We start from the raw sequence: 27645 nt of genomic DNA, 5'->3' as shown, positions 1-27645 counted from the left end.
TGATGTGGACGTTACGTAATTGCAATCACTGCGCTCTTAAAGGCTAAAATCTTTTACAAGCAATTTAGTTAGTACTTCTTGCAACCGAGCGTTAAAAAATTCAATTTTTCAGCTGATATGACAATTACATTGTTGGATTTTTTTCCCCCAAATATATATAATTACGTTTACAAACATGTACCATTATAGTGCATTTAATTAAATACTAAATCAAAAAGCTCATGTACATCAAAGGTATATGCAAACATTTAATATATGTGAATTTTACAGTTATCGCATTTTCATATTAGTGATTTACAAGTGCACATCACTGTGATCGCTATAAATTACTTTCTATCAAAAATGTATGTTTTTATGTATGTATGTATGTATATCAAACGGTTTTTATAATCACATAGACACAAATTCTAAACCAAATTCAATTCCATGTTGCAATCCACTGCCACACTTTCAAACATTCAAGTTTTTCGAGACACATTACAGCTCACCGCTCACCGATTAGCGAACACATTTATTACAAAACAAAAAATACAAAATCTAGGTACTTTATTAGTGGAAAATTTGTTATTATAGGTAATCTAAATATACATATTGTGAGTGCATAGTACTTTGGACAAATAGGTAAATGTAATAATATGGTGTGCGGGATGGACACAAATACGAAAGTACATTTCAATTTTCAAGTAGGACGTGCAAAATGTAAAGGATTTGCTTTGAGTCCACTGCTTATGCCATGGGTATATTGGCGGGTAAATACTCGAGGAAATTCGCTGGGAATTGTCCTTCTCGGCCGTCAATGGCACCGTAAAGCCAGTCTTCATTGATTTTATAAAGTATGGACACCATTTCATTCTCCTGGGAAAGAAAAAGAATTTTTAACACATTTTTAGTTAAAAAGGGGCATACACACACATATGTATTTTAAGTGTCACAATCTGTTAAAAAAGGATTATTTTTGGGATAAGTATGCGAAAATAACTATCAGAGGCCCTCTTTTATACCGTGTAAAAAATTTAAGGCTACATCTCTTACAAGATGGAAGAAAATTCTTAGCATAGTGTGCAAACCAAAAATAAACAAAAACTTTTTTAATAAAATTTACATTTTATTATTCTCAAATTGAATGACCTATAATACTCCATACCCAACAGTTTTCTAAAAACGTTGTGATAAAAATATGGAATGACTGGCCATTCGTATAGACAATGCCAAATTAATTAAGAGAAAAATGGTCAAATTCTTGAAATGCGCTGATCTATCTCTCGCTGTTGCAGAGACATTACTACATCGATGAGCTCCAACAGAACTTTCGAAAATATCAATTTGATTTTGGAAAGCTTCAATTCGATAAAGAAAAGCGTAAATTCGATTTTGAAAAGTATCATATGGACGTTAGAATAGTTACATATTCTTTAAAGCCGTCTAATGTAGATAACATCAAATGTATTTTAGAAAAAGGGCACATGTTAAGTCAGACATAGAGGTGCCAGACGTGACGGAATCGGGTGCTGTTGAACACAGGTTGTAGTATTTTATGACACCGTCCTTACTGTCAACGGTGGAGATGGCACCACAGCAATACAGAGAGTACGTCGTTTTCGTTGCGAGATAAAAAATGTAGGGGAAAATTTCAACTAGAATTCTGATGAAAATTTGTTATTGTCCAGTAGAAATATTTTTTTGTAAAGTACAACTGATGTTTTTTAAAGTATATTTGCCACTTTCTAAAGTACGTTTGACTAATTTAAAACGCATTTGACGTTTTCCAAAATCGTAAAAGTTCTGTCCTAACTACATTTGACGCTTTCAAAAGAATATTTAATTATTCTGAAGGCCATATAATACTTTCTAAAATCGAATTAACGCTTTCCAAAACCAAACTGGCATTTTTGAGAGTGCTGTTGGAGAGGTGTAGACGGGTATATGAAGAAGGGTTTTCACCCCATATAGGATATAGGCAAGGCATATTGAACAGGTAGTAGCAGTAAAGCAAAAACAACAAGTATGTATTTTGTTTTTGCTATTAGCCTTAGAACGTCGAAATATGTAAACAAAGATTGACCGTTTAGAGTAATAAAAACAATATTTAATAATTATATATATATATAATTGGCGCGTACACCCTTTTTGTGTGTTTGGCCGAAGCTCCTCCTCCTATTTGTGGTGTGCGACTTGATGTTGTTCCACAAATGGAGGGACCTACAGTTTCTAGCCGATTCCGAACGGCAGATATTTTTATGAGGAGCTTTTTCATGGCAGAAATACACTCGGAGGGTTGCCATTGCCTGCCGAGGGGCTTAATTGATAATTAAGAGACCAAATAAATGGGTAAAAATCAAATCAGCTACTGAACTGTTACTACCTGTTCAATGTGCCTGGGATATAGGTTAGGTTAGGTAGTGCTAGCTGATCTGTAAAAATATATATATATTATATATATAGTAGCCGAATGGGTTGGTGCGTGATTACCATTCGGAATTCACAGAGAGACGTCGGTTCGAATCTCGGTGAAAGCAAAATTAATAAAAACATTTTTCTAATAGCGGTCGCCCCACGGCAGGCAATGGCAAACCCCCGAGTGTATTTCTGCCATGAAAAAGTTCCTCATAAAAATATCTGCCGTTCGGAGTCGGCTTGAAACTGTAGGTCCCTCCATTTGTGGAACACCATCAACACGCACACCACAAATAGGAGGAGGAGCTCGGCCAAGCACCTAACAGAAGTGTACGCGCCAATTATTTATTTATTTTTTTAATGTATATATATATAATGGGATATAGGTTGGTTTGAAATATCGAACTTATTCTGGAGAAGTTATAGTTTAACCTGCTCAATATCGCGGATCTCACGAACCAACTCAAGCTCTTCATCTGTAATAGGCGGTGGTAATACGGGTACATAGCTTTACGATGAAAACATTCAAGATAAGAGAGATTGTAAAGGTGTTAATTGTTGTCGATGAATGTAGTTTAACTATGCGTTTATATTAGGTTTTCAAACTCTAATAAAGAACATCTATATGTATATTGTATATAACAACCTTTCTTTTGCCTACCTTTAATGCCAAATCACCCTCGTATTCGGCTGGAAAATTGTAGAGACAACGAACACGCAGCGGCGTGCTTTTAGCGGTTTGCTGCATACTATTAGCGGTCAACGTTGGCGCTGTTTCCTCCAATGGCACTTTCACATCGATATAATTTATTGGGAAAATGCCTTCACAGCCAGAACGCGTACGCCCACGATACCACTCGGCACTCATTTGTTCCAATATATAGATTTTCTCGTTTTCCTATAAACAATTGCCATATGAATTAATGCTTGGGCAGAACAAATAAAAAAAGTTTCGATACTCACCCTAAAACTAAGATCACCCTCTTCGACGCCATCAAAGTCGTATAACGCCACGCCATATGGCTTAGTTTCCTCCCCACCATTGCCAAATCCTAACCCTCCGCAAACACCCCCTTCCAGCTGTAGTGCATCCGCTTTGCCCGATATTACGTCTAACAATGTAACACCATTCGGTGGCGGTGGTGGTGCACACAGTGGCATTGGTGGCGATGGTGGCGTTGGTGGTGAATTTTGACCGCCATTTGCGAGCTGTGGTTTCGGCAGCATTGGCGGCTTGGGTGCACGTGTCTTTTGCGACACTTTCGGTTTGATAATCGTTGGCGCAATAAGTGCGGGCGTGGGAGGTAAAAGACTTTTGCCATTGCAAAGTGGATTGTCGTTACTTAACTGGATGCGTGAGTTGATAGTGTTGAGATTGCGTACTGGCGCCGTACCGATGCTACTCGTTGCAGCTGAACTTCCATAAATAGTGTCGGCAGCAGTGTTGAAACCGCTATCGAAGGCTTCCCATGGATCGAGCGGACTAGTGGTAGCTGGACGGCTACGTGCATTGAAATCATCCTCGAAACCACTTTCCGGTTGAGAGACGCTGCCATTGTGTGGTGAACTGAAATTTGAATCGGAGCTGAAACTATCGACGCTCAGACAGTCACTATTCGATTTTTGTGTGAATGTTGGAGAACTTGGCGGCGAGTCGAAACTAATAAGCTGGGCTTCCGACACTCCTGAGACACCGGCAGTAGCACTGCTATTTCCAGTAGCCAATGACGTGAGTGATGTGGAAGAGTAACTGTTATTCCAGTTTGCGTGCCAACTGTTAGCGCTGTTGCTACCATTTGTCGTAGAGGACATGGCACTCCAGGTATTTGTGCTGCTGTTGCTGTTGTTACTTGTTGTTGTAACTGTAGTACTGTTAGCGGCATAAACACCACTGCTGACACCGTACACTTTACTTGCTTTGTTATTATTATTGATGCTACTACTAACGCTTTTCTTGCTCCTAAAAATATTACTTAGCAACTTTGTTGAGTGTGCGGAGGGCGGTTGCGGCGCTTTGCGACCATTCACCTGCACTTTAGGTGGGGGCGGACGTGGCGGTGGTACTTTCCTGTGATTGCCATTCGAAGAATTTACGGCGGATGCCGCGTTGGCACCAAATGGATCATCATCCCAATTGGTGGTGGGCGTGTAGCGTGCTTGTGGAAATTTTCGTGTTATCGCCGACTGATTGCTGTTATAGTTGTTGTTGTTGCTAATGCTGTTATTACGATTGGCCATGGATATGGCTGAGGAAGGACCCTTCGGTGGTGGCGGCAGACTAATAGCCAATTTCTGAACACCGCCATTTTGTTGTTGCTGCAGATGCTGTTGTTGTAGTTGTAAGCGCAACTGTTCGATACTGGCGTTGGCACCGGCGGCAGCACTTTGACCGCGCGCTACCGGTGGCGCAGGCGCTGGCCTCGACGGGATGGTCATGCTACCACGGCAAGGTACAAAGCGACGGTGGAAGTGTTGCTTCAAAGAGAAAAAATAGTTATATATTGTTCAAAGCAAAGGTCCACAAATACAATCACAATAATGTCTGAATATCAATGAGAACGCCACATATACAATTCGGAATTTAATTAAATTTTCTTTTTATACCAGTACAATTAAGACACAATACCAATAATTAACAACACAAATAGCAAGAAAAACATATTTGTGTGACGCAGCCACAAAAAAATAATGTCTGCCTATATTAATAAGTAAATTACTTAGTTTATTTTAGTTTTCGCCGTGCTCCAGAGAGTTTGTGTTTATTTTGAAATTGTTGGCGTTGAACTGTTCGTGGCAACGCAAAAATGCGCCCATTTAACGTTCAGCTGATAAGAAGGGCGACAATGACGCTGAACAAATTCTCACACTCACACATTAAAGTCTTTGTGCGACGGTGTTTTGCAAGAATAGCAAACTCGCGGTCTCCACCCTTTATTTCGATATTGAAAAAAAAAATATTATACAAATTAATTCATATATGGAAATGTAAATAAATCTTTTACGTCATATGTAATTGTACAAAAATAATTAGTGGCGCCGGGCAGACGTTGACCTTCTATGTACATAGATCGCATTTTTCGTACATTATCTTTTATCTCGTTTCACTGTTGTCAGATATTTGATGTATTTGAAATGTTCGGGATACATAGGCAGGTCACACATATTGTGGATATTATTTTGACGTTGCATTTGATATCGAATTTTACAAAGATTGTGATTATTTTTGATTTGAGACAACAAATTGCCATTGTCTGCCCTTGTGATTTATCGATCGAAACTGCGAATGCCAAATGAATTGGAATTGGAAGCCGTTTGTGGTGAGCATCCTAATGTTTTTCCGCCAATGTTGGGTTCTACAAAGTTTTATGCCGCCGAGGAGTGACCGCTAGTAGAAAAAACTTTTGCTATAATTTGGAGTTTCATGCCCGGGTTTTCGAGCCCGGGCCGAATGGTAGTCATGCACCAACCCATTCGGCGACAGCAGTCGCTAAAAATTCTTCGATTAATCACTCGTTAATACTTCAATAAAAATAAATCCATTTCATTTTTGAATTTCAGACGAATTACACTCCTACTTTGGTCACGTTTAAATTTTTTTTCATTTAAGTCCAATTTAAGTACTTTTCTAAAAATATTTAATGTTTAATAGAAACAATTCTTGAAGAAAGAATTTATTTTGTTGCAAAATTGAGGGGCGGTTCCACGACAGTCGGTTCCGCGCTACCGGAACGACCCGGATTTTTATCCGGCCAAGCGCTGTCACTCCAGCAGTATTCCCCGCACATGTATAGGGAATGTTTATGGTGCTACAACAACACCAGCAGCAACAACAGCAAAATTTTGGGGTGCTCCGCAAGATCGAGAGCACCATGGGTACCAAGAGATATCGCTCATTTTACTAGTGGTCAATTGCTTTCAGCACAAAACATTTTCCCTCCATCTCCTTGTGCTGTTTCGAACAACCGTTATGTAAATAATCTAGTGCGCAAGAATATAAAAATATCTTTGAAATACAAACTGTTTTCTGAAACAGCTGTACAAACCTAAAACTGAAGCGTTTATAAGCGTTAATATGCAAAAATATTTATAATTCTGCTAATAAAGTCAACAATAACACTCTAACGAATTTCTTAACTTGTCACAAAAGCACGAATTCAAAGAAATCTGCCACTTCGCATGCACAATAACTGATAAATCCATATAAATTAACTGATGTATGTATGTGGGTACACTTGAGACGGCATTTCAATAGGAAAACGAACTACTTATATGTACACAATATCACATATGTACGCGATTAGGATTTCCTACTTACTCAAATACGAGTTAATCGTATGCATAGGAAACATGTTCAATAAGGTTTGCGGTGCAATAAGAAAAACACAATTTTATGGTTTGAAATACTCTTTATTATTCAGTATAGTCTCCCTGAGCATCAATACACTTATTCCAACGAGATTACAATTTATGAATTTCATCCTTGAAGTGAGGGCTGCAAAATATGCTTCCACAGCTGTTATAACCTCATCATTTGATGAAAAATGTTTTCCACGCATGATTTTTTCTAGCTCTAGAAACAGATGGAAGTCGCTAGGGCCCAAATCTGGTGAATGCTGTGGATGCTCCAACAATTCGAACTTTAATTCATGGATTTTAGCCATTATCAAAATGCTCTTGTGGCACGCTGCATTGTCCTGATGAAAAATAATTTTTTTCTTCAGCTAGTCTGGAATTCAGAATTCATTGTTTTACCAGTTTGCAAGTAGTCCACAAACAAAATTCCTTTCCAATCTCAAAAAAACTGATGCTAACACCTTTTTGGCTGATTTTTGGAACCAGGTGATAGACCTAAGTCTCATCCAGAGTAATGTATCGGCACACAAAATCCACTTTATCCTTTCGAAAACGCTCTAAATGTTGCTGAGAAAGTCGCGTTCGACTAAATATTTCTCAGTCACTCGACGATTTTCCAATTCTAACATTTTGGATCTTGTTGTTGTTTTTGGACGTCCTTGACATTAATTGCCTTCGAGGCTGGTACGACCACGATTAAATTCAGCAACTCATCTTTCTACTGTACTAACTAAATGCGATTAAAGGCGAAAAGTCCTAAGTCCATAACATTCGTTCATAAATTTTCTTTGCTTTTAAATCTTCCAAAAATAAAAATTCAATCACTGCACGATGCCTGATTTTTCCATTGTAGAAAACACTGTGACACGTCAATACGAAATGAAACTTCATATACGTTCATATGAGGAGTGTACCAACATAACAAAAAAAAAATGTTGACTAATAACAACGCCCTCCCTTATCCAACCGCAAAACTTATTGAACAACCTAGTATTATTTAAGGTAATGCGCATCATCGCGTGTGCGATTTTGCAACGCAATTATTATTACGTCTACAAAAAACATAGAGAATCAGAGAAACGCAAACGAGTTTGGCTATGGAAACCCTTATCAGTAAAACCACCCCGTCAAAATGGCATAACCAGACAACGGCATTAATTGTGCCGACCGGAAGTGACACCCACTACGAATAAGTGCCAAATAAATGTTCATAGAGGTGAGGAGGAGGTTAGACCGTTACAAGTAACAAGTCAGTGATCCCTGGCGACGAGTGGCATAAAGAAATAAAAAATATTTCATATTTACGTATCAGACATGTTCGCGTGTATGTAAATATAGACAAATTTGATAGGAATGACCCAAATCCAATATAATATGAGTTATTTTGCCAATTTAAATTAAAAATGTATGTATATGGAAGGTATGCTATTAAATAGAGCCACATTCGATGATGTTTTTGTATTTTTACCCTAATTTAATTCTTTATACAATCCTTTCACTCTATATATGTATGTAAGTACATACATATGTATGAGAAATTTTATTTCCATCGATTGCAACGAAATTTTAGGCGATTATTATGGCCACACTCCGAATGGGTCCCGGGCTTTAGTTTGAACTAATGTTGTTGTTGTTGTTGTAGCAGCATAAACATTTTCCATATGGATATAAATCCGGGTCGTTCCGGTAACGTAGAACCGACTGTCGTGGGAACGAGTTTGAACTGATAGATGAGGGAGATATTTGTAAAATTGGTATTTATGGTCGGATTTGGCTGATATGTAGAGCCCATTACACATTAATAAAAAAACTATAAAATTACGCGAAGACCCGATACGTGGCCGAATTTGGTAAAAAAATAAAAACTTATCTAGTGCATCATAAGTTTTTATTTTTTATTTTTTTACCAAATTCGGCTCACATACCAAGAATAGGCCACTGTAGGGAAAAATCTCTTCTCTATCTATATGAAAAACACAAAGGTATAGGTAAGACGGCGCATAATTTGGGAACAGATAATCCGATGTAAGAAGTTCTTTTTGTGATTTTTTGATTTCGCCTCCGCTCAAAGAAACTGTTTACATGCGTCACAGCAACCAGAACCTTTGCGCTCTTTGCTATACGGCGACTCACAGAATCCATACATTTCGTGACAGGGGTAACGGATGTAAATTTTGAATTATCCACAAAGATATCAGAGGCCAATAATTTGTTAAAAATTACTGCAAGACACAAACAATTTTTCACCAAGATAGCCGAAATGCCATCTGTGACAGTTTTAGAAGTAAGATAGAGCTTCCTAACACCATTGATGACTGCTCTACACTTATTTAAAAAAATGCTCTGAACTTTAAACGTAATATAATACATGCAATAAAAAGTTTTGTAAAATTTGTTGTTTAAAAACTTTTTCCAAGTGAGGCTCTATATCAAAGCACACCACTGTACATCGAAAAAGAATTGTATTTAAATTTGTGTTTACGTCAGTCTTGAAGGTTAAACTAATTGAGCGAAAAATATTTAAATCTTTCAATTTATGATGACTTTTAACTAATTCCTCTGCGTGATGAATAAAAAAGGAAATGGCAGTTAACAAAGGAAGTTATTTGCTCACCAAGTGGTTGATACATACTACTATCATATATACGAACATATATCGTATCCTATAGAATTTCTGCATTCTTTGCATTTGAGATTACAAGGCTGTCTTAATTGTAAACAAACAATATGACCGGCATCCCTGGCAAGTGGAAAGCAGGGAGAGTGGTCCCACTACTGAAACCTGGAAAACCCGCCAACCAAGGGGAGTCTTATCGGCCGATAACTCTTTTTTCCCCAGTAGTGAAGACACTTGAAGCCCTCCTACTCCCACTCTTCACTAAACACCTGGCCCCAGCCCCACATCAACACGGATTCCGACGAGTGCATATTACCACCACTGCACTCACCGCCATAAACGCCCAGATAAACCGCGGGCTTAACCAAAACCGCCCTGCGAGAGGACTGTCCTAGTAGCGTTGGACCTGAAGAGAGCTTTCGATACAGTCAGCCATTCCACGCTACTAGATGATATTTATCAGTCGACACTCCCGCCAGGACTGAAGAGGTGGTCCGCAAACTACCTGAGCGGTCGGCACTCGTCAGTGATTTTTCGAGATCAAACATCAAAGCAAAGGAAGATTAAGCAAGGTGTACCGCAAGGTGGTGTCCTTTCTCCCTTGCTGTTCAACTTCTACATCTCGAAGCTCCCCCAACCACCAGCGGGAGTTTCCCTGATCTCATACGCTGACGACTGCACGATAATGGCGTCGCGCAATGACATTGATGGCCTGTGTTCCAAAGTGAACAACTACCTCACCGACCTTTCTCGCTTTTTCACTGTGAGGAATCTCCAACTTTTCCCCACCAAGTCCCCGGCGACCCTCTTTACCACCTGCACAAAGGAGGTCAAGCTGTCCCTTAAGGTAAAAGTCGATGACACACCAATTCCGACGGTAAATTGCTCCAAAATTTTGGGTGTAACCTTTGACAGCTTGCTCTCCTTCTCTGCGCACACAACCGCAATTGCCACTAAAGTCCAAAATCGCAACAAGGTCCTCAAATCGCTGGCCGGCAGCACTTGGGGCAGACAAAGAACTGTTGCTTTCGACATTTAAGGCAATTGGTCGGCCGGTTCTAAACTATGCTGCGCCTGTCTGGTCGCCTGGAACTAGTGATACGCAATGGACAAAGCTACAGACATTTCAAAATACCGCCATTCGGACAGCGACCGGGTGCCTCCTGATGTCTCCCATTCAACACCTACATAACGAGGCAAAAATGCTCCCAGTAGTGGAGCACAACAAACTGCTCAGCAAGCAGTTCCTGCTTGGATGTTACCGCAGGTTTCACCCCTGCAGACACCTGCTTGAGCCTGAGCCGCCTCCCAGGCACGTCAGGAGACACCTCTTAGACTACGCTGACGAAATCCAGGACAAAACTGACCGAAACCTACTGGACCGGACAGTATTTAGACAGTCAATAAACGACATACACCGGGAGACCGTTACCACCTTCATGAACTCCCGCCCCGTTAATGCCATAATCGGAGTCCAACCACCACCTATTGCAGACGAAGAGCTCCAGCTTCCCCGTGAGACTCGTGTAACACTGGCACAATTACGTTCTGGATACTGTAGCAGGTTAAACTCCTACATATCCAGAATCGACCCCGACATACCAAACACATGTCCGGCATGTGAAGGTACCCCGCACGACACTAACCACCTCTTCACATGTCCCCTCAAACCGACTCATCTAACCCCCCTCTCCCTCTGGACTCAACCTGTCGAAACAGCATGTTTCCTGGGCCTACCCCTAGGTGAGCTAGACGAAGATGACCGGTGATATGCCTACACTGACAGGGCTACCTATGCTGATAAAACAACAACAACCGGCAAGAACCAATAATATGGTAAGCGAAGCCAAAATCAAATTGCTCAATAAATTTAAGGGGCCGTTCAAGTAAGCACTATGGGGGGTGGGGGGTTCTTCGTTTTGCTTATTTTGGATGACAGGGGGGGTAGGGGAGTCTAGATGATGATTACGTCATCGGTAGTTATTTACTTTTTTACACGAATGGCAATCCTCACATTGTTATGCTTGAAAACGAAACGCATTTTCGAGGATTCCCGCAAATATACACCCATACGTTTAGGCACTCGCTTTAGGGTACGTTTATAGTGAGCTAGGTTGCCGACACTGCAGTATATTGCAGTACACGTACTGGTAGCCGTACATAATGAGCCAGGTGAATCTGGCTGTTGTGACAACAATTTTGGTTTTTATTTGGACTTTTCGTTTTTTATAATCGGGTGATATAGCCAAAAATTTTGACTGGGTCCGATAATAATAGAGTCTCCGAGAAACCGGTAATACGTTCAATCGATAAATCAAGCTGGCGACCGAGCGAGACTATCGAGTCCGGGATTGCAAGCTCTACGCGCGATGAAATGATATCGTTATCCGGAACAGACAGACACCCTACACCAAACACAACGGGTCGGCCAAGGTAACCCGGTGCGCTATAAACGCGTACATAAGATTACGTTGAAAATTACGCCAGTACGTGTACTGCAGTACAAGTAAGTGTCGGCAACCTGGCGCGTTATAAACGTACGCTTAACATAGAATCGATTCGGGGAATTATCGTGCGCTGTTCACTTGTCTAAATTTTTTCTGTCAGTGTATTGTTTTGTTCGGATACAATGCAACTCAACATTTGTGTTACCGTTGATTCCTTTAGCCAAAGTTTAACGTTTAAATAGGATGTCGTTTCAAATAGACAAATCCAAGTTATCCAAAAATTGTTTGAAATTTTTAAAAAATCTCATACAAGTACGAAAGAACAAAATGTATAAAAGTTAGTTAACGAAGTGTGCAGTGGTAATCATGACGGTTGATGGAGGGCCAGATGAAAATCCGCGTTATGAAAAAGTCATAGAGTTTGCTATACAACACTTTAAGCGACACGATCTCGATGCATTGTTTTTAGCTACCGATGCTCCTGGAATAAGTGCGTACAATTGAGTAGAGCGCAGAATGGCTCCTCGTAGTCGGGAACTGGCTGGTTTAATATCGCCTTATGACCATTTTGGGTCTCATTTGGATGAACGTGATAAACATTTAGAAAGATCTAATTTCGAATTTGCAGGAAATGTATTAGCTGACGTATGGAGTTCAATGGAAATTGATGGCTATAATGTTACTGCAAAATACGTTGGGGCAGGTCAACAAGATGTTCCTGATTTTCCAGACATTAAATGGTATTCAGAACATGTGCGTGAAAGCCAATACTTCAAATTGTAAAATGTAGAAATACAGAATGCTGTCGTCCAAGGAGTGGCCTATTCAGAGTACTAGATAATAGGTTTCTTCCACTACCTGTAAAAGTAAAACAAACAGTTGATGACTTGGTTTTGGATGAAGGAGGGCAATTTCTTGATCTTCCAGTCAATTTAGCTCTACGTTTAACTGCTTCACTCAAAGATTTCCTGCAAATGCCCTACGATTATTTTTGTCCGACGGTAAAATTGAGGCTATCAAGTCGAAGATGCAAAACGTGTGGTCTTTATCAAGCTTCCATCAAGTCACTAAATCGTCACATCGAGAAGATCCATAAAAAAGCAAACACGCACACTGATAGGAAAGTTAGACCTGTAAGAGTCGCTGCTCGTCGTGCTAATGAACTGATGTGCATTATTCAAAATTTAGAGCTCCATGATGTTGAATGCCTCGATGAGAACGACGTAGACATTCCAAAATCGGATGAAAGGGAGCAGATTCACAACACTGAGCAGCAATCCAAGCAATCCAATGTCATCGAAAACTTAGAATCATGGATTCGGGTTTCATGGACTGAATTTGACTGTTAATTTGAATTTAATATGTGTACCAAAAATTTAAAATAAGTTTGTTATGTTCATAAGATTATAATATTTTTGTCCCTTACTCTATGTTGAATACTGCATCAGTATAATCTAATCTCTATTCTAAATCTACTTTTTTATTTTTAAAATTATAATTATAACATTATGATTATAATATATTATAAATATTTTAATTGAAAAATGTTTACGTAAGCATGGGGGGAGGGGGTAAAAGCTTTGTTTATTTCTGCTGACGAGGGGGATGGGGGGGTAAATAATTGTAATAAATCTGTTTACGTAATACTTGAACGGCCCCTAAAGGATTTAGATATTATAAATTCAAAAATTATTTAAATGGCATAAATAATAATAATAATAAATATTGACCACGTTTTTCCGGCTTCAATAGACTTACGACAGGTACCTCGGGACAATAGTATCGATTTAAGGAGAAGGAAAACTCACACGAAGTCAGGTCTGGTGAATGCACCGACTAATTTATGTGAAGATGTTTTGTCGGCATTCAGAATCCACGAATTGTTTTCCCCCGATTACTGTAAACAAACAATACACCTGACAAAGGTTTTTATATGTCTTTAGTGACCGCATGTACTTTAGGAACGAGTTCATCATGCATCATAAGTTTGACAGGGGCGCATCAAACAGTGTTGCCTGGCATGAAATGTTTTTTTTGGCATCATACTTGGTACAGGGTGGTATAGCAATGCCTTGTCAGCAGGCAGCAATTGGTAAACGATTGACGATTTTTAAGGGAACATTTTCAGCATTAAGGAACATCTTCGGCCGAATGAGCAGTACGGGGTCGAGATCGGTAGTCTCCCCTTAGACTTAAACATTTTGTCCAACGCTGTTGATCCCTTCCGAATAATAAGATTTGTCCAAATCTGAAAAATAGCCGTTCGTTTCTGCAATCATCTCCCCTTTTGAATAAAAACGTTCTCCCGTCAACCATTTCTTCAACTTGGGGAGCAATTGGTAGTCCGAGGGACCCGCGAGAGCCAAGTCTGGAGAATATGGGATGTGAAACAAGATGGAACCTATTAATTTTGCGCTGAGGCATGAGCTGGTGCTACTAACTAAACATGATTTCGATATGCGCCAGTAGTGATATCTCTCTGGCTTTGCACAAACGACCCTCGTATATATGAAGGCTAGCATAATTGGTGTGTACACCCTTTATTGCTAATTGGCCGAGCTCTTTCTCCCGTTTGTGGTGTATATCTTAACGTTTTTCCGTAAATAAAGGAATCTACAGTTTTATGCCACCTCCGGAAGGCAGATGGTTCTTTTATGAGGAACATTTTCGTGCCAGAAATACACTCGAATGTTTGACATTGCCTGCCGAATGGGTTGACTAACATTCGGTACTGCCAAGTTTCGAAACCCCGGGCATGAAACACCAAATCATAGAAAAAGTGCTTTCTGCCTCCACGGCAGGCAATGACAAACCGGAGGCCACCATAGCCAAATAGGTTGGTACGTATTTGCATCTACATGTAATATTATTACAACAAAGTTTTTATTATTCAAAAACTTAAAAATATGCGATCTTTTTAAATTTGCAAATAGTCAATCTAAGTGAGACAGCCCATATTCAAAAATTTTGAATAACTCTATCAAATTTAAATAAAACATAAACCATACAAAATACAACCTTCTTCCCGTTCACATTGTCATCATCGGTTAGTGGGCAGTGCGTGTTCGAATAAATGAAATTGAATTAAATAATAAATGAAATATAAAAAAAGTAAAAAATGAACTACATATTAGCCAACTGAAACGGTTCGTGCTTTTTGTTGGCTTACTTTCGATAAAAAAAGTATGCAGCGCGAATTTTTACGCAATTTTCTGCCTCTTTTTATTTTTTATTTTCTTTTTTTTTTTGTTTGCTACCCAGCTTTCTGATAAGGCGTTCCGGTTTTTGAGGCCACTGCATTATCGTCAACGGCCACTAGATAGCTTGCTGTAACAGATTGACTATTCGTCGACTGGTCAGCCCGCTGACTGACTCGTGTTCCAACGTACCGGGCACGGAGCATCGCGGGTTAATTGCATTATTAAAAAAATGTACATATATATATATCACTGACGAATTCAAATGAAAAATAAATGAATGGGGCGGAAACTGGAGGAGCGGACAATGGCTTTGACATTCACTCTACCGTCTTTAGTATGTATGCACTCGTACATGTTCTTACAAATCCATGTTTGCTTATTTAATTATATAAGCGAAATTTTTGTGCAAATCGCTACTCTTTTGCTACTTTTGTACATATTTTGTGTGTTTATTTTTTCAATATATTTTATTGTTAATACCAGCAGCAACATTTTGCTATTCGCATTCCTGTTCTGGAATATAATAAATACATAATTTTTAACAATTTTCAAGTAAATACAAATAGTAATGAATTTATGGAAGTGACTAGTGAATTCAGGCAGTTGGACTGTATACATACAAATAAGTACACTTGTGTGGGAGTAGTCTGGGCTAAAATGGTTGGGCGTTCTGCAAGTAGTAAAGAAATGACGCAAATTCATTCGAAGACAAAAAGTAAAAAAGAAAATTTAATAAACTGGTTTAAATATTATGGTTTTATGGTTTTTAAGAATATCAAATGAGGTAAAATTAAGCCTTTGAGTTTAAGGAAAAGTTTACAGTTTAAGGAAAGTTAGGCGCGGGAAAGAAAATATTCTATGGAGATATGTCGAAGCAAAAACTTGCACAAAGAAATTGCAAGCGCAGTCCCATACTTTTTGCCTAGGCAAACTGCGATAGCCAACACTTTCTAGCAACAGTCGTTTCTAGCGTTCCCACGACAGTCGGTTCTACGTAACCGGAACGACCCGGATTTATATCCGCCCAAAGACTGCCACTTCAGCAGCATTCTCCGTATATTGTATGTGTGGGCAATGTTCATGCTGCTGGAACAACATCAACAACAGCAATACTTTTTGAAATTAATGTGTGGTAGACGTTTTGTTAATCCTCAATGGTCAAATAAAACATGAAAATTAATACTCATAACTTATTATTAAAGAAACTACGACGGCCGCCGTAGCCGAATGAATTGGTGCGCGCTTATAATTCAGAAGAGTTCATGACATGACACACCAATTGATAGAAAAAGTTTTTTATAACAGCGGTCGCCCCGTTGCTCCAGGCCGAGATTCTATACCTGCTCGACTTCAAAGCGTTTTTTTTCTGAAACCTGGTCCGTATATGACATGACTCAAAATCTACTGGACCAATCAAAATGAGGTTCTGCATTGTACTTCTTCACCTAATTCACCAGCTGAAGTTTACTTAAGGGCTGGTTTTACAGCTATCAAAAGTTCCCTAAGTTAAAAAAAATATCCATCACATAGTTTGTTAATTAGAATCGACAACCGTGCAAAACTGATACCGAAAATTCTATATTTCGACATTTTGTGCAACTGAAAGCAATTAAGTAAATTGAGGCGAGGTAATTAGCGGAAGATAAAATATGAACGAAAAGATTTTATGTCAAAACTAGGCGTTTCTTTTGATAGACCCTTTACAACAATACGTATTTATAAATATGAGCCTAAATTGGGTTTACCACCAACCACAAGTTCAATATACAGATAAAATAAACATTTTTATTAGGTAAACACAAGTAATCAAACCATTAAGGGACTTTTGTGTGCGACTATAAGATGAATGATACTCTTATATTATATATGTACACACAAGTACATACATGCATACAACATATTACAGTTTTGAGACAGTGGGGCAGTTGGCTGAATGGTTGGAGCACCTGAAGGTCGTGCAAATGTGAAATACAAGCAATAAATAAATAAATAAGTAAGGTAAACAATAACAATTGTAAATAGAAAACGCAAAGTTAGCCACCGATGCAGATAACAACGCACGGAAAGACTGTTAAAAAATTTTTTACAAATGCCACTAAGGCCGATAATGAAAAAAATTAAGCGTTAGTAGAGCGTTTTTAACTTTATATACATAGCTACGTGCATATATCCTTTGCAGCAAAGAAATTGCTGCTGCCGCTTGAATGGTATTCATTTGATGTAAGCGATACACATTTGTGCATATGTAAACGCATTCGGTACATATAACACCAATACACGAAATCATACGTAAGGGCATTTATAATTCAGTCACGCACATACATACAAGGAAAGCAATAATACAAGTAATTGATCAGTAATTCTCACAGAGTCAACTGTCAATATCTTAAATGGTCATCTACAGGGTTATCCAAATGAGTTTCTATTTGAATTAAAACTTATGCCCATTTTTTTAATTTTCGCAGCTGTGATTGATGACTTAAGCCACCCAATTCAAAGAAAGGTCTTTGAATATTTTAGATCAAGTTTATTGAGGAATTAAAAGCAAATGACTTTCATAGTAGGATGGAGAAATTAGACGAAAATCATCTTGACACAGGGAATTCTAAGTATTTGCATAAATACCATACTTTGGTATAGATTTTTAGGTGATGGCATCAGTTCCTCTTTTGTTGTTTGTTTTTACTTTGAAAACGATATTTCGGCCAATATTACCAACTTTTTGTGTATTGATATTGATGAAAGGGTTGTTCAGGTGCGACCGAATTATGATAAGTGATATTATCGCCCTGAAAGTACTCCCCATCAATTGCAACTCTTTTATGTTAGCGAGCATTTGATCCAGCTCTCGAAACATTTCAAGAACTCTATTTTCGGTGTAGCTATCAGAGCCGTCTTCGATTTTTCTATTACTTTCTTTCGGCTGTCAAAATGTGTTCCTCGTAGTGATTTTTTCATCGCTGAGCGGAGATATGATACTCATTTTCTGATAGGATTTCCAGCGATAAAAAGCTGTCAATGTCAAAATAGCAAATGACTAAAAAAATACTATATGGACCACCCTGTATACAGATACATACATATGTAATCGTTAGTTTTTACATGTTTTTGATACATACATATGCAATCGTTTGTATTTTATTCATTATAATTGTTGCTGAAGTGTCCGTACACTTTCAGGGCCTCATACAGATGAATCACTTCAAAGTTCGATGCGCGATCGTTAAAGACAATGTCAGTAAAACAAGTGCAGACATATTGTACTAATTTACATACATACATAACCATTTAGAAATTTCACTCAACGAATGATTTAAGTGGCAATACGAATTTTAGAGAAATGTACATAAGAAGAATATAAATGTATTCACTCTTTTAAAGAAAACATTTTTTAGAAAATTGAATGTTATGAATAGTAATACAATAAGTGAATCAAGAGTGATGCTCGTAGATTACAAGATTGCTACAACCATGCGAGTAATTTTGGCTGTGGCGTAGCAATAAATATTTATTATACATAAATACTAAGAAAGAGAACGGCATTGTAGGAGGGAATCGCTCGTGAAAAGCAATAAATTTGAACCATAAAATAAATATAAATATTATATAGGGCTCTTTTTTCGCCAAGCTTTAGCAAGTGACGAATAGATGAAGCAACTGGTATAAGTGAATATATATTGGCAACGGGGGAATAGAGCTGTCTTAAATTACATGTGTTTGGAAGGCAGTGAGTTATACCAATCTAATGAGGTACAACCATACTCGCTAGCGGCGAATCTTGTTGTTGCTTTCGCATGCAAATTTTTCATTAAATTAATGGAACGGGGAAATGGCGAATAGAAGAGGCCTATTATAACGTCAGAAATCTTCTGATTCAGTAAAATTCACTGGAGCAGGATAGCTGTTCGCATATGTCGCCACCTCTGTATTCTTTCCACCGTCCTACTCTTTGCACCTTTCCACTCTTGCTAACCCATAGCCAAACATGCAAGTGCAAGTCAGAAATATTCAATATATTAACGATTTTTTCCCAATCCATTCATATTTTCGAAGTTACAAAGCTAGCTGATAACTCGATTTCAAAGACAGTCAATTTTGACAAATTATACAAGTAAAAAAACATACTTTATTCCAAAAATACACTAAAAATATTCACTCTAACCTGAGAGTCACCATTCAAGAAAAGAGAAGGAAACCATATATACACCAAATCGCAAAAACAAAATACATGTAATGTTGTTTTTGCGCTAGGGGCTTTACATGCAGAGATTCTGTTTGTAAAAAAGTTGAGAAATATAACAATTAATGTTGTCAATATCAATGTATTAGAAAAAATACGGCCGAGAAAAGGTTAAGGTTGGTTCAATAAGATTAATCGTCGAGTTCAGTAGCGAGAATACGTACTTGGCATTTGCTTTATTGCCTGCAAGGCCAAGCAATATGTATAACCTACGAATATATGTATGTACATCAGCAAAACCTTATGTGAATTTGGTGACGAATAATATTCCCTACATCATTTATTCCCTATAAACAGTTTAGAAATACAAAGTTTCTGCGTAACTTAAAAGTGGGCAAAGGAGAAAGAATCAACAAAAGCACGCGCGTGGGAAATGCAACGAGCAATTAGCGTAGCCGTTCAAGTATTTAGATATGAACGAGTTGATACTCGAAGAAATTGCTGTTGCATGTGCGACCAGCAAGCAAATTGCAACGATGCATAAAAGTTGAAATGAGGGGTGTGGGTGAGAAAATGAAAGCATAAACACATGAAAAGAGCAAAAATGTAAACTATCGAAACAAACAAGAAAATGCGATTGGACTAATTAACTTCACCTTTGCTCGCAACAACGTTAAACAAAACGGCGAGAAGACAAGCAGCGCACGAGCATGCAGTCGCGGGAACATTAGGGGTATAGCTTTAGGAACAAGTAAAAGTGCTGGGCTTTATGCTAAGGAATTGTTAACCTGTTAACTGGGTATGAATATTTCGTCATACATAAAAGCCTTCTGCAATGGGCATGACGAAATTTTTCGTCATGGAAATTAATCGTAATATATTGAACGCATTACGTTCTACGTTGTTCTTATCTATTAAATCTTAAAGTGGGTTATATACATATATGCCATCATATTGTCGATGCGTCATTAATTTTCATGTTCTTGTAATCTGTCACTTGAGCGCTATTAACGGGAAAACGGGCGCTGCATGATCTATACTTCGAGCTGCCACATTTTGGGTTCATTTTAGTCTGCATTTTAGTATCTTACATGTTAGTAATAACTTTCTGATTTGAAAATTCTTATTGTGAATTTCAGTGTTTTACATATTTTTATTACTCGTAGTAATAACTTTATGACTTAAGTATTTTTTATTTTCTACAAAATATGGCTAAAACTTATTTTGAGAAAGAAAACATTGTTGAGAAGATCAATCAATATCATACTGCGAAATAATTATTATAATTTGTTCAATTAATTCCTTGTACATTGAATACATTTGAATTATAAAATATTTTATCAAAATAAATAAAAACCATAAGTTAAAAACGATATTCCTTTATTATTTGAGGTGTGATATTACTTATCGCTGCGAAGAAAAAGTCCCCATTCTGAAACTAGTTGAGCAATAGCTAATTCCCCGGTTAACAGGTTAAAAATTTCGTATTATTTCAGTAAATAGGATTAGTTACGCCATCATTAGTAATAGGTAGACTCTCGCTTGTGAGAAAATAAAACAAAACGGAGGCGAGATTTTCAAGCAGGTGAATGCGGCCATGCTTCAGGGCGGATGCTTCAGAGATGTGATATGGAGGAATAAATATGGCCTATACTGATTTATGGAGCTGAGGCACGACCAGAAACCTAAAAACAAAACAACTGATGGGTATGCAAGTACTCCGATCAATCGATGCAAAACACGATTATATCACTGTTGCCCTTTTTCACCTTAGCAGCACACACTTCCACTTGTACTTATATATTCTCGAAAACAAAATTCAAACAATAAAGCTAAGGATAAGAATATTAATAATTTGTCTGTTTTTTCCAACTATTTCCTTTCCTTTGAATAGAAACACGTCAATATTTCCTTTTGTAATATACTTAATTTAGAGTTATCTTAAAAGCATTTATGAAAACAAAAGAAAATATTCACACGACATTAAATTCAGTTTTTATGTGTATGTGTACTTTAAGTAGCGAAACGAACATTAGACACAAAATAAAATACTTGAAGGTGTATAGCACATTTATAAACCTGTTTGTTACACTCTTCTTTTAAATTATTGTTTTGTTATTCTCAGTTTCGCATCTTTGTTTTTTCATGTTTCATTTAAGCTTATTAATATTCGCTTCATTTTTTTCTTTCACTCAATTATAGCACTGGGCCTTTGTAGAAATGTAAAAAAGTAACTAATAAGGAAGGCCAAATTCGGCCCGAGTCGAAGCGAAATTTATATAGGTAAAGTGATTTTTTCCGGCTGTTAATTTCTGGAATCACAAAAGAAATCTAGATTATGAGTGTCTTAGCTTATAACATCAGAAGGGCAGGCGAAAATTTAGACTTCACATACAACAAAAGTAGGGCGACTTTTTTGTCCGATTTTAATATTAGTTTAGGGAAAAAGAAATCCATTGTTTGTGCATCAAATTTTTGGGCAAATGGTTTAATACTGCTTTATGGTCGATCTTTAGCTCCTGGGCGATGCTACGACTACTAACATGCCGGTCAACTTCAAATATTTCTGTGATTTTATCGACATTTTCTTTAACATAACGCCTGAAAAATGCCGGAATGGAATCGACGAAACCAAACTGTCTTTAGCTGTTACAGTATCGGCACCATTCACAATTTCAGCGACTTGGCTTGCATTTTCGCCTTTATCAAAGAAATCTGTAAAATGTACCGAATTTTCTCTTTGTTGATTTCCATTGTTAACACCCTGTAACTGATGACTGAATGGAATAAACAAAAAACAGCTGAATTTTTTTAATGTAAAATGTCACCATGACAACGAGCAAAAACTTTAAATTGTTTGATATACTTTACGAGATATCGATCACTACAGCCATCTACCGAGAAAATAATGGATTTCTTTTTCCCCAAACCGAACCAATATAAAACATAAACGTATGTACAGTGGGAGAAAAGTATTGGCAAAAATTTAGACAGTTAATGATTAAAATAAAAAACATTAACACAAAACTATATAAAAATGGTGCAAACAGTTATAAAAAAAGCAATAGATTATTTTTTAGTGCTTTTTCATCAAAACTTGCCAATTTTTTCATTTTTTTGAGTTATTTATTTTGTTTTTCAATTCGTGTTACTGCTTTGCTTCTAACACTCAGCAAACAAGTGTTTTTCTCTACAGAAGTATTCATATGTGTGTATATGTATTTATTTTTTTTTTTTTGTCTTTCAAATCAAGTCGGTATACAATACATATCTATACATTTAAACGCATATGTATATATGTACTTATGTTCATATCTGCAGATGTTTACTTCCCGTTAAGTGTTGTTTTCTTCACGGTTGTTCTAAAAACTCAAGAAACATCAACTTTTCAACGACTTTCTGATAATTATTCGCAGGCCGCAAAGAGGGCTTACTTGTGCTGGCTGCTCCCATTTATCATTATCATTTTATTAAAAAGTATTGTTATATAAATAAATATATATATTGAATATACATATATGAATAAATGTTGTGTTGCTACTATCTTTTAATTTAATTTAATTTTATATACTTTTATTTGTAATTTTTTGTTATTTTTATTCACTTATGCGAGTGATGTTGGAGTTAAAAGAATATAAAGCCATTATTAATAAATAAGAGACACAAAGCTCCAGTTTATAAGAGACACAAAGCTTGTTAAATCAGATACTCGAGGAAGTAACATCAATACAAAAACAATACTAATTCTTTTAAAATTCTAACACCGCATCATAAGAAAGTCTTTATAGAAAGTAAAGAAGGCACTATAAAATAATACTAGCTTCTGTATTTTTTAAACCGAAACTAGTTCACAGAAGTTTTTAAAAACCAAGTTATGTAGGTATCAATTATATGCAACTCACACTGCAAAATAACTAAGAACTAAATATAGTAGTTTGTAGTGTATTTGTTAAGAAAAATATGAAATATTCTTGATGAAATAGTAACGAATAGAGGAGTAGTAATGAGTAAGTAAGATGAATCGGTGCAAGCGTTGACAAAAGATAAAAAAATTATGATTACCTATATATGTAAGTGTGTAAGTAAGAATATATTTTTATATTCCTTTCTTCATTATAAATAAAGAAAGTAAAGTAAATAAATTTATCAATTAAAAAGTTACTTGCGATGCCAACTTAGAGCCAGATTTTTTGTGCAAGTTTAACTATGCTTTCCAATTAAATTAACTAATTCTGTTCTCGAAAAAATATAGAATACAAAAATAGTTTAGTGCGTGTTGATGTTTTTCCGCAAATTTTTCGTTAAATTAGTCGAGCAGAGAGATAGCGAGCAGAGAAGTGGCGAATAGTAGACGCCTTATGTGCATATATATGTATATATAACACCAATTTTGGGTGTTTGGCCGGCCGAGCTCCTCCTCCATTTGTGGTGTCCGCCTTGATGTTGTTCCACAAATGGAGGGACCTACAGTTTCAAGCCGACTCCGAACGGCAGATATTTTTCATGACAGAAATACACTCGGAGGTTTGCCATTGCCTGCCGAGGGGTGACCGCTATTAGAAAAAACTTGTTTTTTATTTTGATCTCCCACCGAGATTCAATCCTACGTCCTCTCAGAATTCCGAATAGTAGTCCACCAACCAATTCAACTACGCGGCCTCTTATGCATTGAATGTAATAAGATTTATATATAGTTGAATCTCTCAGACCGCGACCAAATTGCCCAGGGCAATTTTTGTTTCTTATTTAGTGTAATCACATTTTATTGATAAAGAAAACGATTTTATATTCAAAATAGAATAGGAAAACTATTATGTATTGGAAGCAACATTTTAACTAAAATAAAACAAAAACACGGAAGCAGCGATAAAACACCACGAATTCCAGCCACGCAAATATGCTATACACTGTCAGTGCACTGAACAAAGAAACTTGTCAAAATGCATGGATACTATGTATGTACGCTTTTTATATGTTCAGAAATTTAACCGCTCTGAAAAGACTACCAAAAAGTGTATCTTTTAAGACGCAAGAATAAGCAAAAGTGGTTAGAACAAAAACATAGAATAAATCGTGCATCAATATATTTGAACACTAAGGTTTGTTTAGCTTCTGTACTGAGGTCACTCAATTGATAAAATCGCAAAAAATTGAGTAACAGTTTTCAGAAGGCGCAACCTTCTGTGTTCTCTACAAGTACGATCGTTAACTTTTTTGCTTTTTCTTCTCTTCGGGAGAGAGTTTTCGCTTACGCTTTTGATTTGGCTTGATGGCAATTAACACTCTTACAGCAAACGCCAAGCCTAGATAATAGGAACAATATAAAGAATACATATGTATTCTACCATTCTTGGATATTAGGAGTGTAGCTACAGTGAATCCACACAAGTTGGTGATTCACTACAAAGCCGGCTAAGAAACAAGACATAAAAAATCATTTATTTTCCGTGTAGAATCTTTACAAAAGCACATACACATTCGTTTCACACGACAGTCGGTTCTACATACTTTACCGAAACTACTCGAATTTACGTCCGGACAATGTCTGTCGCAGCAGCACCCCACACATTTATGGGAAATGTTTATGTTGTTACAAGAACAATAACACCAACCAATACACATTAGCAAGAATGGTAAAATGTACACCGTGACACAATAGAACTGTTTTTGTAATGACTTATGACAAAAACTTGTAGATCAACTAGGGACAACATAATACATATGTACATACCTGTTATATTTTTGCTGCTAATGGCAATGGATGCGTTGCTTCAGGAGCGAAAAATTTCTTTTAAAAGGTTCACGGAAAAATGTGCTAAATGGCAATCTGTCCGTCAAGATATATTTGTTTGAAAGATTTTTTCCTGCTTTGGTTCTGCTAACAGTCAAGCCTGACTAAACATGAAATACACAATTTTTTGACGTCCCTTTGCCCGCTCGCTCTTATCTAAACCCACTTAGCGAACAGCTGCAGCAGATATTGCGCCAGCAGCAGGCAAAACAAAAAACGTTTATTGAAAGGGCGCTGCCGTACAAACGCTGCAATTAGCTTTCGCGAATGTTTTTATTTAGTAATGGAAATAATGCAAATCAACAAATGTAGAGTAACTCTTCTTTTTCCTACACTTTTATGATAATTACTTCTCGCCTTCTGCTTGCACTACATATAAATTTTATCACGCGTATATTTTTAAGGAAATTCCAAACGCATATAGAAAACTACACTTTCCGATTCACAAATATGCGGATTGCATAAAAAACAAGGGCAGAGCAAATTGTACATCTAAACTTCACAGTAAATTGCGATTCACAATTTCAACTATATTTTGCTTAACTACTTAGTAACCCGAATATGTATATTTTTATGAGATTTCCAATTTTACAGGTTTAATAGATGTTTTTATTCGTTCCTATAACATTTTTATACTTCCGCTTCGCCAGCACTTTAACACTTTAACACTTTCGTTCATATCTCGTTTAAAAGTTGCAAATTTTTCGGACGTTTTTCTATCCGCTATCTTTTCTTTGAGTTGTTTGTGGTGCAAGCGGTGCAAATATATTTAATCTGAAGTTTAAGTATATGCGGATAAAAGAGTTAAATATATAGAGTGATTCTCATTGTACGAAATGACAGTTGAAAAGACAATACGAACAAAAATTATTTGAGTGAGTCATGTATTAGAGTTACCAAGCCAATGAAAGAAGAAAATAAACGACCTAGAATTTAATATCTAATAAATAAACTCAAGTGATTATTCGCATTTTGTAGTTCAAATTGTTTAAACATATTTCATTTGTTGTTGTTGTTTTAACAGCATAGGTAGCCCTGTCTGTGTAGGCATATCATCGGTCGTCTTCGTCTAGCTCATATAGGAGTAGGTCCAGGAAACATGCAGTTTCGACAGGTTAGGTCCAGAGGGAGAGGGGGGTTAGATGAGTCGGTTTGAGGGGACATGTGAAGAGGTGGTTAGTGTCGTGCGGGGTACCTTCACATGCCGGACATGTGTTTGGTATGTCGGGGTCGATTCTGGATATGTAGGAGTTTAACCTGCTACAGTATCCAGAACGTAATTGTGCCAGTGTTACACGAGTCTCACGGGGAAGCTGGAGCTCTTCGTCTGCAATAGGTGGTGGTTGGACTCCGATTATGGCATTAACGGGGCGGGAGTTCATGAAGGTGGTAACGGTCTCCCGGTGTATGTCGTTTATTGACTGTCTAAATACTGTCCGGTCCAGTAGGGTTCGGTCAGTTTTGTCCTGGATTTCGTCAGCGTAGTCTAAGAGGTGTCTCCTGACGTGCCTGGGAGGCGGCTCAGGCTCAAGCAGGTGTCTGCAGGGGTGAAACCTGCGGTAACATCCCAGCAGGAACTGCTTGCTGAGCAGTTTGTTGTGCTCCGCTACTGGGAGCATTTGTGCCTCGTTGTGAAGATGTTGGATGGGAGACATCAGGAGGTACTCGGTCGCTGTCCGAATGGCGGTATTTTGACATGTCTGTAGCTTTGTCCCCTGCGAATCACTAGTTCCAGGTGACCAGACAGGGGCAGCATAGTTTAGAACCGGCCGACCAATTGCCTTAAATGTCGAAAGCAACAGTTCTTTGTCTTTGCGTCAAGTGCTGCCGGCCAGGGATTTGAGGACCTTGTTGCGATTTTGGACTTTTGTGGCAATTGCGGTTGTATGCGCAGAGAAGGAGAGCAAGCTGTCAAAGGTTACACCCAACATTTTGGGGTTATTTAAGGTCGGAATTGGTGTGCCATCTACTTTTACCTTAAGGGACAGCTTGACCTCCTTTGTGCAGGTGGTAAAGAGGGTCGCCGGGGACTTGGTGGGGGAAAGTTGGGGATTCCTCACAGTGAAAAAGCGAGAAAGGTCGGTGAGGTAGTTGTTCACTTTGGAACACAGGCCATCAATGTCATTGCCCGACGCCATTATCGTGCAGTCGTCAGCGTATGATATCAGGGAAACTCCCGCTGGTGGTTGGGGGAGCTTCGAGATGTAGAAGTTAAAAAGCAAGGGAGAAAGGACACCACCTTGCGGTACACCTTGCTTAATCTTCCTCTGCTTTGATATTTGATCTCGAAAAATCACTGATCTTCAGCCCTGGCGGGAGTGTCGACTGATAAATATCATCTAGTAGCGTGAAATGGCTGACTGTATCGAAAGCCTTCTTTAGGTCCAACGCTACTAGGACAGTCCTCTCGCAGGGGCGGTTTTGGTTAAGCCCGCGATTTATCTGGGCGTTTATGGCGGTGAGTGCAGTGGTGGTGCTGTGCACTCGTCGGAATCCGTGCTGATGTGGGGCTGAGGCCAGGTGTGTCGTGTAGAATGGGAGTAGGAGGGCTTCAAGTGTCTTCACTACTGGGGAAAGGAGAGTTATCGGCCGATAAGACTCCCCTTGGTTGGCGGGTTTCCCAGGTTTCAGTAGTGGGACCACTCTTCCTGCTTTCCACTTGT

At 37.9% G+C, this 27645-nt stretch overlaps 1 protein-coding gene across 3 annotated transcripts; it reads right to left on the bottom strand.

Annotated features, from left to right (window-relative positions):
• Positions 1-57: 57 nt before the first annotated feature.
• Positions 58-25724, bottom strand: LOC128862403 (abl interactor 2). Of its 3 annotated transcripts, XM_054101006.1 has the most exons (5): positions 25575-25724; positions 24923-25086; positions 3358-4869; positions 3056-3292; positions 58-855 (listed from the first exon to the last, which is right to left on the bottom strand). In XM_054101006.1, exons 3-5 carry the CDS (start codon positions 4828-4830, stop codon positions 727-729), a joined length of 1839 nt encoding a protein of 612 aa, XP_053956981.1. In that variant the 5' UTR covers positions 4831-4869; positions 24923-25086; positions 25575-25724; the 3' UTR covers positions 58-726. The 3 variants fall into 3 exon arrangements, with proteins under 3 accessions (XP_053956981.1, XP_053956973.1, XP_053956990.1); XM_054100998.1 differs by having other exon boundaries at positions 24923-25724; XM_054101015.1 differs by lacking the exons at positions 24923-25086; positions 25575-25724 and adding an exon at positions 5112-5214.
• Positions 25725-27645: the final 1921 nt, after the last annotated feature.

This window comes from Anastrepha ludens, chromosome 2 (assembly GCF_028408465.1).
Source record: "Anastrepha ludens isolate Willacy chromosome 2, idAnaLude1.1, whole genome shotgun sequence".
Classification (NCBI taxonomy): Eukaryota; Metazoa; Arthropoda; class Insecta; order Diptera; family Tephritidae; genus Anastrepha; species Anastrepha ludens.
This window is presented reverse-complemented; position numbering and strand designations above follow the sequence as displayed.

Coding starts and splice junctions, on each gene's coding strand:
- LOC128862403 (XM_054100998.1), bottom strand. CDS start 4,830: ATGACCATCCCGTCGAGGCCAGCGCCTGCGCCACCGGTAGCGCGCGGT. Junction 3,293..3,357: donor AGGGTGATCTTAGTTTTAGG/GTGAGTATCGAA, acceptor AATTGTTTATAG/GAAAACGAGAAAATCTATAT. Junction 856..3,055: donor AGGGTGATTTGGCATTAAAG/GTAGGCAAAAGA, acceptor TTTCTTTCCCAG/GAGAATGAAATGGTGTCCAT.